This window comes from Miniopterus schreibersii, assembly GCF_964146895.1.
Source record: "Miniopterus schreibersii genome assembly, chromosome: 8".
Taxonomy (NCBI): Eukaryota; Metazoa; Chordata; class Mammalia; order Chiroptera; family Miniopteridae; genus Miniopterus; species Miniopterus schreibersii.
Genome location: NC_138109.1, coordinates 33,426,943 through 33,444,005, shown reverse-complemented (window position 1 = coordinate 33,444,005; position 17,063 = coordinate 33,426,943). Strand labels below are relative to the sequence as shown.

General features: G+C 48.8%; 2 protein-coding genes across 5 annotated transcripts in view; one reads left to right on the top strand and one right to left on the bottom strand.

Moving 5' to 3' along the window:
- Positions 1-445: 445 nt before the first annotated feature.
- On the top strand, positions 446-16,051 carry FAM151A (family with sequence similarity 151 member A). 2 transcript variants are annotated; one of them, XM_081145097.1, is made up of 8 exons: positions 446-756; positions 1,846-1,992; positions 10,712-10,864; positions 11,341-11,500; positions 12,858-13,082; positions 13,802-13,941; positions 14,701-14,844; positions 15,285-16,051. In XM_081145097.1, the coding sequence occupies exons 1-8, from the start codon at positions 642-644 to the stop codon at positions 15,956-15,958; spliced, it is 1,758 nt and encodes a 585-aa protein (XP_081001223.1). In that variant the 5' UTR covers positions 446-641; the 3' UTR covers positions 15,959-16,051. The 2 variants fall into 2 exon arrangements, with proteins under 2 accessions (XP_081001223.1, XP_081001224.1); XM_081145098.1 differs by lacking the exon at positions 12,858-13,082 and having other exon boundaries at positions 528-756.
- ACOT11 (acyl-CoA thioesterase 11) overlaps positions 12,018-17,063 on the bottom strand; it is a 41,107-nt gene continuing 36,061 nt past the window's right edge. For all 3 annotated transcript variants that reach the window (XM_081145094.1, XM_081145095.1, XM_081145096.1), the window contains exon 16: positions 12,018-16,263. In XM_081145094.1, the coding sequence (XP_081001220.1) occupies positions 16,108-16,263 (156 nt within the window). In that variant the 3' untranslated portion in view covers positions 12,018-16,107. The remainder of the gene's footprint in view (positions 16,264-17,063) is intronic.

Genomic DNA, 17,063 nt, shown 5'->3' with positions numbered 1-17,063 from the left:
GTAGCTCAATCTCTCCCCGTGGACTCCTTGCCCCAGGCATGACCTTCAGTTACCCAGGCCAGCATGCCAGGCCTATCCGTTTCGATCTCAGGGAGATAGTCTATCAACCACAACCTGGGATGTCAGGGAAAGGCAGTTCCTTTGGCAGATCTAATCTGTCCTTGTCACCAGGCCTTGCCTGATCTTCTTAACTCCCTAAGGGCAGGGCAGAAAGAGGAAAGGACAATCCAGCTGCCTCCTTTTACAAATGGGGAAAACAGGACCAAAGAAGGGAAGACACTTGTTGCAGGTCTCCAGAAAATTGAGGTCTAGATCCCTGGTTTCTCAACTCCCAGGCAGGTCAGATCAGCACGGGGTGGGGGCTCGGGCCAACATCCTCTGCTGTCTCTTAATGTGCTCAAAGTTCATATTGGCAGGATTTTCTGCTTGACCCGTTAAGATCCTGGAAGCATAAGGGAGGAGAAGGAGGGTGGGGAGGGAGGAGGAGCTCCAGGGGCATTCCACCCCTGCAGGAGCTGCCCTGCCCTGGGAGAAAAATCGGTGCTGCTGGGAGCTCCTGCCTCCCGCCCGACCCCAGCTGCAGAGCTTTTAGGGACTCTGGGCTGTGAGGATTTGGGAGGCACTCTCCAGAAAGGGTTATCATGGCCTGCAAGAGGTGCTCAAACAAGTGGACCATTGTCGGTGTTGCCAGTGTGATTGTGGTGTGCGTCATCGGATTGGTCCTGGGCTTCACGCTGCTGGAGGTCACTCAGCCAGGTAGGGGCCTCCCCACCATGCCATTAGGTTGGCTTCCCCTATCGCTCACTCCTTGTTCTCACCAAGGCAGATCTAGCCTGTCCTCATCCACCCTCCTGGTCCTCCCCTCATCTACAGCTCTGATGGCCTTCTCTCCCATCCCGCATCCCCCCCAAGACTCACCCCCATCACAGCTCCATTTGCCTCTCCCATTACCAACCACGCCAGAACTTCTCCCGCGAAGAAGGTCCCATTGGCCTTCTTTCCCTTCCTCCTTCACAGGCTTCAGATGCCTGAAGACCACAACAAATCTTGGTCTTCAACAGCCTAGACTCCCTCCTGTGCTCCCAGATAGGCATTTCTTCTTGGAGGTCATGTGGGCATCTCAAACTCAGCACACAGAGCCAAATTCATTCCTTCGCCCCCCATACCTGCTTGTCCCTGTGCCCCCTCCATTCACACAGGGACCAGGGAGCAACCTTGCCTCATCCTTTTGCCTCAGGCCTGTCTCCTCAGGCCCTGCACCTTGAGGCTCCTGCCTTCTGCCCTCCACAGGCTCCTCCTGGACCCCTGCAGCAGCCTTCCCCCTCCCCCACAGTCTCTCTGCTGCCAGTGAGGCCTTAACACAGAATTCACTCGCTGCCCTCAGCGCACGCACAACTCCTTTGCTGGCGGTCAAGGCCATTTGCGACCTAATCACAACCCTCTTTTCCATTCTTGCCCTATTCCACTTTCCTATATTCCATCTGTACCAAGCCAATGGCCATTCCTTTAGGCAGCCCCTATTTCCTATAGTCAAGCCTTTGCTTATAAGGTCCTGTCTGGAATAACCTACCCCCCTTTTCTGTCGAATTTATATCCATCCTTTAAGGCGCCCCCATAAATATTCCCTTCTCTGTAAACTGCTTAACTACCCCCAAGCTGGTTCAGAGTCTCCTTGCACCCAGAAGTCCATGTATTTCCCTCCCTCTTAGCACTGATGATTCAGGTCCCACTGTCTCTCTGCTAGATGGCATGCTGAGAGCCCAGAGAGGGAGGGTGGGAGAATGGACAGGAGTTCTGGGCTTGGGCAAGAACTGACGCTAACAGCACCCTTGGCCTTCCTTCTAGGCTGTAAGGAGGATGCAGCTTGCCGCCCCGATGCAGACATGCTGGACTACTTGCTGAGCCTGGGCCGGATCAGCCAACGGGATGGCCTGCTGGTCACCTGGTACCATGCTGCCAACAGCCAGAAGGATATGAGGGCTGCCCTGGAGAGTAAGTCCAGCTGTGAGGACTGAGATAGGCCAGGGCAGGAGTGGAGGAGATGCAGGTGTTACCGGAAAAGGGACCTGGCCTTTAGCGGATTTGCCTAGGACTGGCCAGTAGTGTGTGGGTTCTTGACTTTATGCAGGAAAAATTTCACAGCACGAGTCCAGGTGAATTTTAGAGAATGTTTATTAAAGCTGGGGACAGTGAAACAACAAAGGGCTGGGGAAATTAGTCTAGGCTGGTCTGCTTTGGTTCACTAAAAAGTCACAGACAAAGGAGCCTTGGGGAGAGGTTCAGGGGTTTTTCTGGGAGGAACTGCCACTGCACTTACTATAAGTTAAAGTGCTTATTTTAACTCTCTGTCTCAGTTTCCCTATTTCGCTTGTCCTGGCTTACTGGCCTGTCTGAGAGGGAGAGCCGGGGTGGGGATGAGACAGCACCACTTGTGGCACTATGATGGATAATCACATGGCTTGTCCTGCTCTACACAAGGAAGTGGGGTCTCAGAGAGGTTAAGGGACTGGCTCAAGCTGTGCAGCTGATAAGCTCTGAGCCTAGGACATGAACCAGAAGTCTGATTCCAAAGTCGTCATGTCCTGCCCTCTCTCCCAGCTACCCCTCCCATGACCTGTCAGGTGACAACTGTCCCTGCTAAGGAGGCCTTTGCCCTCAAACCCTAAGGAAACCAGAAAACATGTGTTTGAGGCCCAGAGCTACCAAACACAAGCTGTAAAATCCCGAGCAAATCATGTAGCTCCTCTGAGTGTCCAATTCAGAATGATTATTGCAACTAGCCTGGTATTGCTCACGGCAGAGATGTGCACACATGTTCCAAGTGGGTTCTCCTGGGTCTACAAGCAACCTGTTTCAAGTGGGCTCCAAGTGGGTTCTCCTGGTCTATGAGCAAACTGTGACAAAACTAAAAAGGAGGCTCAGAAAAGTTGGGTGACTTACCCAAGGTGACACCAAAAGTCGCTAAGCCAACAACATAGGAACCCAGAGCAGTTGGCTCCGTGCTCTTGGCCTCCGCATTTGCTGCATTATGCCCGACCCAGTTCAACAAGAAAAACAGGAAACTCTAAAGCAATAACTATCCCAAACGAAAAGCATGACCCTCAAATTTGAGCAAGTTTCAGAAGATACAGATTGTCGACCCCACCCCTCAGAGTTTCTGAGTCAGTGATTCTGGGGTGGGGTCTGAGAATTTGCATTTCTGATAAGTTCCTAGGAGGCACTGATGATGCTGGCCCCAGGGCTACACTTTCAGAACCACTGCTCAACCAAAATCCCTCTATCTCAGATGAGGAAACTGGGGTCCAGAGTGGGAAGCAGTCTTGTCCAAGGTCACACAGTAGGTCTGAAGCAGAGCAAGGCCTAGGCACCAAGCCTCTAGCTATTCTTGCTACAGGGTTACCACACCTGAGGGCCTGGGAGTAAGTGCCTTAGAAAAGTTTGCTGAATGAATAAATAAATGAGTGAATGAATGGTTAGGGAGGACTTGGTAGTCCACAGAGGAGAGGTCACCACAGGCTGGGGGGAGCCATTTTGCTGAGCTTCAGGGATCTCCTCTGATAGAAAGCTGATAGCAAGACCTTGGTGATAAGAAAGGCAGATGAGGGAGCCACACCAGAAAGGAAGGACTCTTATCTGGGAGATAAGGCCTGATAGTCCAGCCAGGTCTCTATGGAAGGCCCCTGGGAGGAGGGTGGTGCCACAATTGAGGTGGGGATCCTGATGGGGAGCCAGTGGTAGAGTTAAACTGGTGAAATCATCTTACACATGACTGGACATCCATGCGGAGAGGAGGGGCCTGAGTGAAGGCCAGGGAAGCAGACAGAACTAAGTTCAAATTTTACCTTGACCCTTTGCCAGCAAAGTGATTTGGGACAAGTGACTCTACCTATCTGCAGCTCAGTTCTTCCCTCTGCAAAATGTGTGTTGGTAGGATGACTATCATTGATCATTCCAACCAGGGCACTTTTGATAGTAGAAGAGATCATTATTAATAATTATGCAGAGATAATAGAAATATATCAGACTATCCTGAGCAAACGGGGACATATCGTCACCTAGTTAAGTGAGCTACTCCATGTAAATAATAATTAACACCTAGTGAATGCCTAACCAGGGATATTTTATTATTTAATTCTAGTAAATGAGAAGGAGGCACAGAGAGGTCAAGTAACCTGAGAGGTCAAGGTCACAGCTTTGCAAGTGTTAGCACTGGGACTGGAGGCTAGCAGAATGGGTTCAAGGTCTGCACATTCAGCCACCATGTTCTCCTGCCTGGATGTGAAGTGTAGAGCTGGTGGGGGGTGGGCAGGGCGGCGGGGGGGGGGGGGGGGGGGGCGCGGCAGGGGAGGTCTTGGTAACTTTCTGTCCTTTCCCTTCCTGGCTGCGCCCCTATGGCTGCAGCAACCTGATCCTTCCCTCATCTCCTGTTCCTTCTTCATACCCCGCCCCAGCAAGTTGGGCCCCCAGATTCAGCATCTAGAAGGCAAGTAACAGCTTTTAATGATAAGGGTGAAAATTTTTCCAGGAAGAACCTGGACCCAGGTGGTGATCACAAAGAGGCAGGTTAGGTCCAGGACACACTCCCCCTCAGTTTTTAATCCACTTTGCTGAACATTTGCCTGGCCCCTGCTCTGGACCAATCTCAGGAGGAAGATTTACAAGTGAGATGTGACCCTGTCTTTAAGGGGCCCATGGTGTCTCAAGGGAAGCAGCTAGTGCAAGTCGAGGAGGCAGCAGCATTGAGTCCTGGCTCCCTCCCGATGCAGCCCACCTCCCTGACAGGAACTGGCCAGTTAGATGGGGTAGGAGACCCCTCAGCACCCAATGGCTTGGGTATCCTCGTATCTGCCCCGCTGCCCCTTTGGGCCTGGCTTCTGTGGGCCTCGCTGAGGCTAACCCTCTGGGCCCCAGTCTCTGTATTCCCAGGTAACCAAAGGTTAAGATAAGAAAGGCCTTTGGGTTCAAGCCATACAAATAAAGGCTACCCTCATAGTGCCCCTCACAGTTCACGATGTGCTTTTATGTCCATGTCCTGCATTCACGGCCTGGGGAGGCTCATCCCCATTATACCAATGAGGAAACCAGGGACACGCGAGCTCTGGACAGGATGCAAAACGGGATGAAGGTGGTAAATTTCAGGTGTAAAACTTTATAATACAACATCTGTACACTTTATTGTGTGTCACCACCCCAATCTTAGTCTCCTTCCATCACCATATATTTGACTGACCCCTTTTACCCGCCTTGTTCTCCCCCCAACCTCTTCCCCTCTGATAACCACTTCTGTTGTCTGTATCTATGAATTTGTTTTCTTCATTTGTTGCTTTTATTTTTTATTATTTTTTCTTAATCTTCACCCGAGGATATTTTTGCCATTGATTTTTTTGAGAGAGGAGAAGGGAAAGAGGAGGGAGAGAGAGAAACATCAGAATGAGAGGGACACATCGATTGGTCGCTTCCCGAACTTGCCCCGACCAGGGCCGGGGATAGACCCTGCAACCAAGGTATGTGCCCTAGACCAGGAATCGAACCAGGGACCCTTCAATCGGTCATAGGTCAACGCTCTAACCACTGAGCCAAACTGACCAGGGCCATTTGTTGCTTTTTGTTCTATATCCCACATAGACGTGAAATCAAACAGTTCTTGTCTTTTTCCACCTAACTTATTTCACTTAACATAGTACCCTCAGATCCATCCACGTTGGTGTCACCGGGCATCCTAGGTATAGAGAGTGCTTCCTGGAGCACAGAGGAGGTCACAAATCATGTGACAGCAGCTTTCCGAGGAACCTGTCTTTGAAGCTGTCCCTGAAGTGACAGCAGACAGCCATGAACCCTGCTGCCCAGAGGACCAGGCAGCCCAGAAAGCAGGGCGTGGATATTGAACCTGTGGGAGAAGGGGTTCATCATGGCAGATGACTGTATAAAAGTTAGCAAGTGTTGAAGGGCTCCATGCTATTGTGTTTCAGACAGAGATGGGGTGCGGAGTGCCTGTTATTAAGGCGGCCAACGATAATGCTCAGAAACATGCTTTGAGACCTGGTTTCTTATCTACTTTTGCCCTTACCACAGACCAAGGCAACAAACTTAGACTTCAAAAAATAAAAAGTATCATCTGTTACTCTAATACCTACCAGATAATTCCATTTAATCATTTATCTTTGATGGGGAATTTCATAGCCAGCAGCAATGCCAATGCAGAACTAATTGTCAGCTAGGAAAGAAACTGGCTCCTTTATTTGAAGAATTGAGATAAGTTGTAGAAGTTTCTTAATCTGACAGTGGTTTTGATGTCTACTTTATCTTCATTATAACAGACACTATCAATCTTGTAATCTTTAGACCACAGCAATACTTGTATCCATGTACTCAAGAAAGGGCCGCTATTCTACCTTCCACTAAAGAAAGAGTCTATAGATACAAATTATAGACAGGTTGATTGCTATCTTTTCTTATACAGGTCTTATTTACTGAGATCTGCAGATACCACAGAAATGGTTCTGTCTCTCACAGCTCCCACGGAGTTAGTCCAGTCACCACATCTGCGTGAGATTCTATTGAGTGGGTCAGAATCAAAATGATGCTTTGATTCACTTGATCCGTGCAGTGCTTCCTCTTGTGCACTACGGCCAGGACTGCAGAATGAACTACATAGTTGTTATTGTGAATAATAATGACAGCTTTTTTCATGGTTTTATTTCTTTGCATTGAGTGTGGGGAAGATAAAACAACTTAGTAAAAGTAACAAAATCAGTACGATCACTCAGTTTCCTAAATACATATTATTTTGCAGGCTAGATGTATGTTCCCAATTGATTTGGTCTTTCTCAGAGGGTGCTGCTGTTTAATGAAAATGGTAGCTAATGGTTTTCCCCCACGCTGCTTTCTATAACCGTCAGTGTTTTAATGTTTGAGTGTTCTTTATAAAATTTCAATGCGATTCATTATCAAACTGTTTCCAATATTGGTATGTTTGTAAGCATGATACTACAGCCTTTTTTTAAAAAATACATGAGTATAAGTAAAATAGTATTTTTTTAAAAAGATCCATCCGTGTTGTTGTAAAGACAATATTCCATCTTTTTATGGCTGAGTAGTATTCCATTGTACATGTGTACCACATTTTATTTATCCATCCATCCATTGAAGGACACTTAGTTTGTTCCCATGTCTTGGCTGTTGTAAGTAATACTACAATGAACATAGGGATACATGTATCTTTATGACTAAGTGTTTTCAAATATTTTGGGTAGATACACAAAAGAGAGATCACTGGTTCATATTCTTAATTTTTTGAGGAACCTCCATACTGTTTTTCATAGTGGCTGCACCAAACTACATTCCCAACATCGGTGCACAAGAGTTCCCTTTATCTGTTGGCCATCAGTATGTCTTCCTTGGAAAAGTGTCTTCTGTCCATTTTCTAATCAGATTCTTTGGTATGTTTTTCTGTTATTGAGTTGTATGAGTTATTTATTTATTTTTTATTGATTTGAGAGAGAGGAAGGGAGAGATTTGTTGTTCCATCCATTTATGTATTCATTGGTTAATTCTTGTATGTGCCTTGACTGGGTATCGAACCTGCAACCTTGGTGTATTGGGACAACGCTCTAACCAACTGAGCTATCCGGCGGCCATGGCTCTTTATATATTTTGGAAATTAGCCCCTTATTGGAGGTATCATTTGCAAATGTCTTCTCCCATTCACTTGGTTGCCTTTTTGTTTTGTTGATGGTTTCTTTTGCTGTGCAGAAGATGCTTTTTAATTTGATATAGTCCCATTTGTTTATTTTTTCTTTTACTTCCCTTGCCTTTGGGGTCAAGTTCACAAAAACCCCTCTGAGAGCAGGGTCCATAAGTTTAGTGCTTATGTTTAGTGCTTATGTTTTCTTCTATGTATTTTATTGTTTTAGGTCTTATATTCAAGTCTTCAATTCATTTTGAGTTCATTTTTATGTATGGTGTAGCAGTCTAGTTTCATTCTTTTGCATGTGGTTGTCCAGTTTTCCTGACACCACTTAGTGAAGAAACTTTCCTTTCTCCAGTGTATATTCTTGGTTCCTTTGTCAAAAATTAGTTGCCCATATATGTGTGGATTTATTTCTGGGCTCAATTCTGTTCTATTGGTCTGTGTGTTTTTCTTGCCAATGCAATACTGTTTTGATTATTGTATCTTTGTAGTATAGTTTAAAGTCAGGGAGTGTGATACCTTCAGCTTTGTTCTTTTTTTCTCTCCCAATAGCTTTGGTTATTTGGGAATCTTGTGATTCCACACAAATCTGAGAAATTTTGGTTCTATTTCTGTGAAAAATTACATTGGGATTTTGGTGGGGATTGCATTAAACCTGTATATTGTTTTAGGTAATATGGCCATTTTAACTATGTTACTTCTTCTGACCCATGAACATGGAATATCTTTCCATTTCTTTGTGTCTTCAATTTCTTTCAACAATGTCTTGTAGTTTTCAGTGTACAGGTCCTTTACTTCCTTTGTTAAGATTTTTCCTTGGTATTTTATCCTTTTGTTGCAATTGTAAGTGGGATTGTTTTCTTCATTTCTTTTTCTGATATCTCATTGTTAGTATATAGGAATGCAACGGATTTTTGTATGTTGATTTTGTATCCTGCAACTTTATTATATTTGTTTATTGTTTCTAATAGTCTTTCGATGGTGTTTTTAGGATTTTCCATATGTAGAATGAATGTCATCTGCAGTGACTTCTGCATTTCCAATTTGGATGCCTTTTCTTTTTCTCACCTGATTGTTCTGGCTAGAACGTCTAGTACTATGTTGAATAACAGTGGCAAGAGTGGGCATCCTTGTCTTGGTCCTGATCTTAGAAGAAAAGCTCTCAGTTTCCATCATTGGGTATGATATTGACTGAGGGTCCATCAAATATAGCCTTTATTATTCATTTTTTAAGCTCCTCTTTTAGGCTTGGTACCATCTCAACACCGGAAATTCGAGTGATTGTCAATTCAGATTGGGCCCTGCTCCCAGTGCTTACACTCAGGAAGACTGGTGCAAAATGGGCAGTTACATGGGGCTTGAGCTCTCAAAGGAGAAGCCCAGAAGCAGGTGGCCTTAGACTGGACGTGGGGTTCAGGGATGGCTCCCTTGAGGAAGTGCTATTTTAAGCCAACACCAACAGATGACCAGGAAATGGCCTGCTTACTAAAGCTGCAGAGGGTAGTGTTGCCATGGTAACAGCCACATGCCAGAGCCCAGAGATGGGGAAGACAAGACAACTTGGAGGCCTCACTACTCAAAGTGTGGTGCATAGACCAGCGGCATATGGGCATCACTGGAAAGCTGGCTAGACTTGCAGAATCTTGGGTCCAGTCCCAGATCTACTGTATCAGGACCTTTTTTAAAAATATATGTTTTTATTGATTTCAGAGAGAGGAAGGAAGAGGGAGTGAGAGAGAGGGAAACATCAATGATGAGAGAGTCATTGATCGGCTGCCTCTGCCCGCCCCCTACTGGGGATCGAGCGCGAAACCCCAGCATGTGCCCTGACAAGGAATCAAACTGTGATTTCCTGGTTCATGGGTCAACACTCAACCACTGAGCCACACCAGCTGGGCCAGAACTTGCATCGTAATAGTTCCTGGGTGAGATTTGTGTGCACATTAACTAATGTTGGAGAAGCTGGAGTGTCTAGATCCTGGAGAATGAGGGAGAGAGGGAATGAGGTTGAGACTGGAGTTTGCTGGAGCCTGGTCATGCAGGACCACACAGACTATAGTAAGGATTTTAGATTGGATTCTCAGGGCAATGGTGGGGCTGTGTTTGTTTTTTAACAGAAGTGACATGATCAAGTACGTGTTTAGAACACTCACTCTAGCGGCTGTGCAGAGAATGGACTTGGAGAGGAGTAAGGCTAGAGATGAGAGGAACAGTCAGGAGGCTGTCAGTGTAAACCAGGAGAAAGGGCCCCTTCTGATGCCAACTGTCTGATGTTGAGGAAGCTAAGAGCAACCCTCTCCCTTCACTACACTGGCAGATGCAGAGGGCCACTGGCAGGGTCTCCCAGCATCTGCGTTCCACTGGGAAGTCCTTAGCTCTTATCAGAGGACAGTTATCTGACAGTCAACTGCATGAATTTAAAAGACAAAAGTGACGAAGCTCAGTGCTGTCAGGGTGCAGGGAGATGGGCAAGCTCATGCACTTCCAGTAGGAACATGAAGCACGACCATTTTTCTGGACAGTCATCTTATAATATGGACTTAAAATGACCCTGAATTGCCCTGACTCGAATTCCACAAGTAGGGATCAGAAGTTATCAGAAAATCAGGATAAAATATTCATCATTATTTATTAGTAGCAAAAAATTAGAAGCTACAGGAATGTCTCAGGAATAGGAGAGGGGTAACAAAATCATGGTGTGTACCCTCAACAGGGACTTTTGTCGCCTTTTTTTCTTTAATGAAGCATACAAAAGTTTGTGAAAATGTGTCATAATATTGAAAGAAAAAGATTAAAAATGATAAATGCAGTGTTGTTTCAATTGTGTAAAAACTATACAGTGACAAAAATGAAAAAAAATATATCAAAACATGAACTGTGGTAGAAAAGTGGATAGACAGTTCCCTTCTTCCTGCTTTTCTGTATTTTCCAAGTGTTCTATAATAAACATGCAATATTTTTATGATGAGGCCAATTGTTTAAAAACAATCAAGAACTAATCGAGTTCTGTGTCTTGCACAGGCAACGTCATGGTCTTGGAGGCAGATGTCAACATAGAAGGGCTCAACACAGCCAACGAGACAGGGGTCCCCATCATGGCGCACCCCCCAGCCATCTACAGCGACAACACCCTACAGCAGTGGCTGGAGGCCGTGCTGGCCTCTTCCCAGAAGGGTAAGCACCTCTCAGCCCTCCCCAGCTCCCCAGGCCTCTGGTTCTCAGACAGCATGTGCAGTGATCGCCCCACTGGGAGGCAAGTCCAGCTGGCGTCATGACTTGCTCATTGCCTTGGCTTTCCAGCCCAGTGTTGCAGAGTCCCAGGCTCAGGGAATTCTAGGGGGAACGGGGGATGTGAAAGGGCACATCCTAGGTGTTATCTCCTGGACACAGGTAAGATGGAGGTTGTAGCTCACTCCTGCAGTCGTCTTTCCTCCCTGGGTTAGTTCTGTTTCAAAGCCCTTCACACTCAGCAGAATCTCGCCCCATGCTTTCTTCCTCCCTTCCCCAACCTCTTCCCCCCCGGACCCCCATGTCCCCCCACACACACACACCATACTGGCTCTTTCTGCCCCAGGGAGTCACATCTTCCAGTTCCTTCAGTCCTAAGCATGAGGGGCCAGTTCCCCAAGCCCTCGGCCTCCTCCCCACAGGTATCAAGCTAGACTTCAAGAGTCTCAAGGCTGTGGGCCCCTCCCTGGACCTCCTGCGGCGGCTGACTGATGATGGGAAAGTGCGGAGACCTGTGTGGATCAATGCTGACATCCTGAGGGGCCCCAACGTGCCCATCTCCATCGAAGTCAATGCTACACAGTGAGTGTTTCCCTCTCTGCCCCAACTGTGTCCAGCCCTCTTCCTTCAATATTTGGCACAGGAAGTGCTCAGGGGACCTTTCCTAAGTTTGCCTCCAGACATACCATACACTCTGACCTCTGAGCCTTCGCACAGTCTGTTCCCTTTGCCTCAAATGCCTTTCCATTTCCTGATGAACCTTCACGGTCATTACCTCCTCCAAAAACTGCCCCAACATCCCAAGCTGACACCTACACATAACACAACCCTGATTTCATTGGGTATACTCTGTAACCCCAGTGACCAGGACAGGGCTTGACCTGCTAGAAAAGTCTAAAATGCTGATTCCTTGCCCAGCCCCCATGAAATCCCAGCACTGCCACCCACAGCCTTCACATACACCAGCTGCATGCTACTGTACAGTTTACAAAAGAGGACCACATAAAGGGATAGAATAGTTCATATTTGATTCTTACATAGCATCTCTAGGCTAGTATTTTCCCCCCATTTTGCAGATGAGAAAGCTGACAACTGAGGCTTAATTTATTGAATGTTTATTATGTGCCCCAGGCACTGTTTTAAGTACTTTAGTTGTAGAATACTGTTCAACTCTTACAATGAGAATGAGGTAGGTACTGTTATTTTCATTTTATTAGGACAGGAACTATCTCCACAAAGTTAAATGACCCGCTTAAGTCTAGTAATTGGCAGAGCAAAGATTCAAAGCAAGACCTTTGATTCTAAGCCCCTTGTTCTCTATCATCCATCTGTCCATCCATCCATCTGTCCGTCCAACCAGCCAACAATCCACCCATAATGTTAGTGATTCTCAAACTGAGGTGCATTTGGAAAGCAGCAGTTTGAAAAATGTACTCAGTGGCACAAGGTAAATATGGTCTATCTTCTTGGAGTATTGATTTTACTCAGTAGTTTGGGGATTATTTGCCTATTGAAATTTGCATCAGGGCAAAATCTGAATAAAATTTTAAAATAAAATCTGAAGCTTCAGAGACTCTCATAGCAGGCAGAGCACACATCTACCTAGGGCTCTGGATTTCATTGTCTCTGTTCATAAGGGGATGTTGAAGAGGCCCTACCCACCGCTTCCCCAGAGGGGTGCCATCTTTGAGAATCAAAGAGGTTGAATGATCTGCCCAAGGTCACAGTCAGAATCTGAACCCAGAACCCCCTGACTCCCAAACCCATGCCCCATTTGTGGGGCCTTGAACAAGCCACTTCTGCTGTTTAGCACTCTGCTTCCGCCTTTATATCATAGACTCGATGGGCCCTGTCAATTTCTAGCACAGCAATGGGAACCCAGGAGATGAGGAAGGGGCCAGTGAGGCTCTAAAAGACAGGTGTCTCTGATTCTCTGCAGGTTCCTGGCCTTGGTCCAGGAGAAGTATCCTGAGGCCACCCTGTCTCCAGGCTGGACCACCCTCTACTTGCCCCTGTTCCCAAATAGCACGTATACCCGGGCCATGGTAGAGAAGATGCAGGGGCTGGTAGGAGTGCTGCCGCAGAGGGTCACCTTCCCTGTGCGGGCTGTCATGGTGCGGGCTGCCTGGCCCCAATTCAGCTGGCTGCTGGGGCAATCAGACAGGTAAAAACTCCCAGCCCCCTGGCACAGCCTCTGCTCCTGCTAAACCCACCCCTAGGCACTCGTGCTCCCAGGAAGATCCTAGATGCTCATGGCTGGAAGGGTCTTAAAGATTCTAGTCTAACCCCCACTGGTGCTCACATCCTGTACAATGTCCCTTTCTGCTTGTATACTTCTGTGATGGGCTGTTCATGATTGATCACCTGAGGCAGCCCATCCAGTGGTGGATAACTAACTCTGCCTGTTTGAGTTTACACTAAGATGCAATTTGCCTCCTCACAGCTTCCTCCCAGGGGAGCCAGCTGTGGGGCTGCACAGATTGTACCTGCAACCTCTGTCCCAGGATAGTGCCCCATCCCTCCTGTAGCTGCTCCCAGCTGCCCAGCCCTGCCTTCAGCAGCTCCCCACAGGAGTCCTGAGGCTTCCCCCTTCCTCCACACCTGACTTCTTCCCCCATCTCTTGTGCCCATCCCATCCTGTCCTTGTTCCTTTCCTAAAACAGGAAATAGGCATCCTCTCCTTCCTGGGCTTCTGCTTTCAGTTATCATTCCCAAAGCCTCTGGGGCTTCTTCTGCCTCCAGGAAGTGGGTAGTGCTCTGGAAGAAGAGGCTGGTGGGAAGTCAGATGCTCTGCCCCTACCCAGCAAGGGTCCAATTCCAAGCACAGGGACTGAGGACCCAGCTAGGTCTAGGCAGACACTGAGCCTGCTCTCTGGGCCCCAGATACAGCCTGACACTGTGGCAGGGCACCTCAGACCCAGTGTCAGTGGACGATCTCCTCTACATCCGAGACAACTGTGCCACCCACCAAATCTACTATGACCTCTTTGAGCCTGTCCTGTCACAGTTCAAGCAGCTTGCAAGTAAGGAGTGGTCTGGGAGGACTGGGAAGGTAGCAGGGCTGGGTTCTACACAGGGCAGCACCTGGTAGACAAGAGCAGAGCTGGAGGGGTGGGGCACCGAAAGGGAAAATCCCAGGTGGAACAGGGAAAAGGAATCATTTGAGGCACCTGTTGTGTGCCAGACCCTGGTATCATATGCTATCTGAGCTTCATATACCCATGGAGCAGAGATGCCATTTTTATACAGGAAAACAGGTTCAGAAGAGTTAAAAAATGTATACAAAGTCATTCAGCTTGCAATGGCACAGCTCAGATTGGAACCCAGAAAATTTCAAACCCCACATACCTTCCCTTGCAGCACAGTTTCTTTGTGGGTGACTCCAACGTTTCGGAGAGGCCCCTCTGCTGTACCCGCAAATCAGTGATCCAGATGCTACCTGTTCCCTTGTTCAAAACCCTCATTCCCTTGACTCCAAACCTAGGAGAGCCTACAGTTAGGCCATGGACCCATCAGATTCAACATTCCTCCCCTGGAGCCATCTAGGTGAGGGGCAAGAATAACAGCTTTGGGACCAGACAAACCTGGCTCCATCAGGTTCCAATCCAGCAACTCTGCTATTGGCTGTAGGATCTTGGGCACGTCACTTCCTGTAATCTACAAAACGGGCAATTACATCTACTCAGCGGGGTGCTGTGAGGGTTAGAAGGCGTGTGCCATGGCACACAGAAGGCACTCTGTGAATGGTGGCCACTTCATCTTGACAATTTGTGGCCCCACAGTGAATGCCACACGGAAGCAAAGCTACTACACAGGGGGCAGCCTGATCCCTCTTCTCCAGCTTCCCGGGGGTGATGGTCTGAGCGTGGAATGGCAGGTTCCTGACATACAGGGCAATGGAACAGCAGCAGCAGTTCAACTCCCAGGTGAGGCCTGCAGCCCCTGTGCTCCCAGCTAAACTGCAGGGGCTCCCCTTAGCTTGGGGCAGGGACTCTATTACTACAGCAACCCACTCACTAGGAGGTGGAAGCGGCAAGGATGGGGTTCCTGGCCCTCAGACCAGCACTCTTGAGCCCTTAGCCACATTGCGCTGTGAGAGAGGTGGGCACAGCCCCCAGAGCTGAGCCACTAGCAACGGCCAAGAGCTGAACTGGCAGCTTCTCATGTCGTTCTGATGAGCCCCAGGCACATGAGAGAGCAGCTTTTCACCTGGAGCCCAGACCCAGTCCACAGATTCCAGACAGAAGAGGCACCAGCTCCTCATCCTTGGCTGCCCATTACCTCCTTGCTGCCCCTTTAACAAGGGCCTCTGACACCCCCACAATAACCGAACTCCAGTCACTTTTGCCTCCTCTGCCTCTTCCAGAAAAAGAAGGCATGATCCTGCTGAATGTGGGCCTCCAGGAGCCCGCAGCTGGGGACGCCGTGCCCATCGTACACGCCCCAGGTGGCCCTGCCCTGACTCTGGAGTCGTGCCTGCTGCAGCTCACCACACACCCTGGACGCTGGGGAGTCCATCTGCACATGGCAGAGCCCACAGCCCTTCGGCCATCCCTGGCCGTGCTGGCCCACCTCTCCAACCTGGGTCACCTTTCTCGGCCTGTGTGGGTGGGGGCCACAGTCTCGCACGGCAATTTTACAGTGCCTGGCCACGTAACTGGCAAGGAATTGCTTACAGCTGTGGCCCAGGTTTTCCCCCATGTGACAGTGGCACCAGGCTGGCCTGAGGAGGTACTAGGCAGCGGCTATAGGGAACAGCTGCTCACGGATATGCTGGAGCTGTCCGAGGGCCTCTGGCAACCTGTGTCCTTCCAGCTGCAGGCCAGATCACTGGTCCAGAGCATGGCTGGAGTCGTGGCCAGGTTACTGGCAGCCTCCCCCCGGGCCACCGTCACAGTGGAGCACAGCCCTGCAGAGGGCAGCTATGCATCTGTGCGGACAGAGCTGCTGGCAGCCAGGGCCGTGGACAGGACCCGGGTCTACTATAGGTTGCCTCAAAGTTACCGCGAAGACTTGCTGGCAGATGTTGGCAGAAACTGACCACCCAGTGGTGCTGGACAGGAGGACCTCTTGGTCAGGCTTCCCATGGGGGGGGGCGCAGGGAGAAATAAATGCCTCGGCCTTCCTCAATGCACTGCATGCGTGTCCTTGGCAGGATGGAGTGGCAGTGAGGTGGCTACTGAGGGTGCTTAGAGGGTCTGGAGGCTGGGGGCCAGATCATTTCGGTTGTCCAACAGGAACTTCTCACAGGCCTTGAAGGTATTGTAGAACTCCGAAGAGAGGCCGGCCACATTCGTGGTCACGTAGTTGAGAAAGCCCGATGTGGCCTGGTTGTAGTAGGACACCTGCAGGACAGGAAGGCACACTCAGGGAGGCTAGGCTGGGAGGGAGTGGGAGCGAAGAGGGCATGAGGCCTTGGGAAGTCAGCTCTGCTTGCTGCTGAGAGGGCAGCAGCCTGGGGTCTTCGAAGGCTACATGACTGGCAGGCGTGACCTCCTCCAGCAGGTTTCCCTGACGCCTCCCCCTGGGTACTGACAACCCTAGCTTCGCTGTCACCACACACTGTACTGTCATCGTGTGTCTTCTGCCAACTAGGAGGCCCTGGAAGACGGGCTCTCGAAACCCAGTCCCTAACACAGAGTCCTGTTTAAGTGAACATCTATTAGGGCCTTAGAGACAAGTTACAACTAAGTCCAGGGATTGTCCTGAGAAGCTCATCAGTTAAGTGTATTACTTGAACAAGTCTCAGGGCCCCAACAACAGCTGTGAGCCAAGGAGAGGAGCTGTGTATAACCACCCTCGCTTGCTCTCAGCCCCCTCCACATTTTCAACACCGACTGCCCTGCTGAGTTTGATGGGCCCTGAGAACCATATAAAACCTTCCTAGACAAGAAGGAATATATAAGTAAATAAGATGAATTTTAGATTAGAACCTAGGCCTGCCCTCAGCATGCAGAGCTTTTCCCAAGGCCCTACAGTGGCTTCTCTGCAGAGATTAGATTTTAATGAAGGCTTATTTCTAGCCCCTGACATTCTTCAGTTCCCCTGAGCTGGAAGAGCCCACTGTCAGGCAGGGGGTGGGGACCCAGGGCCGGAATCGTGTGAGTCAGTGCTGAGCTCTGTCCATGCATGTGGATTGGAATGG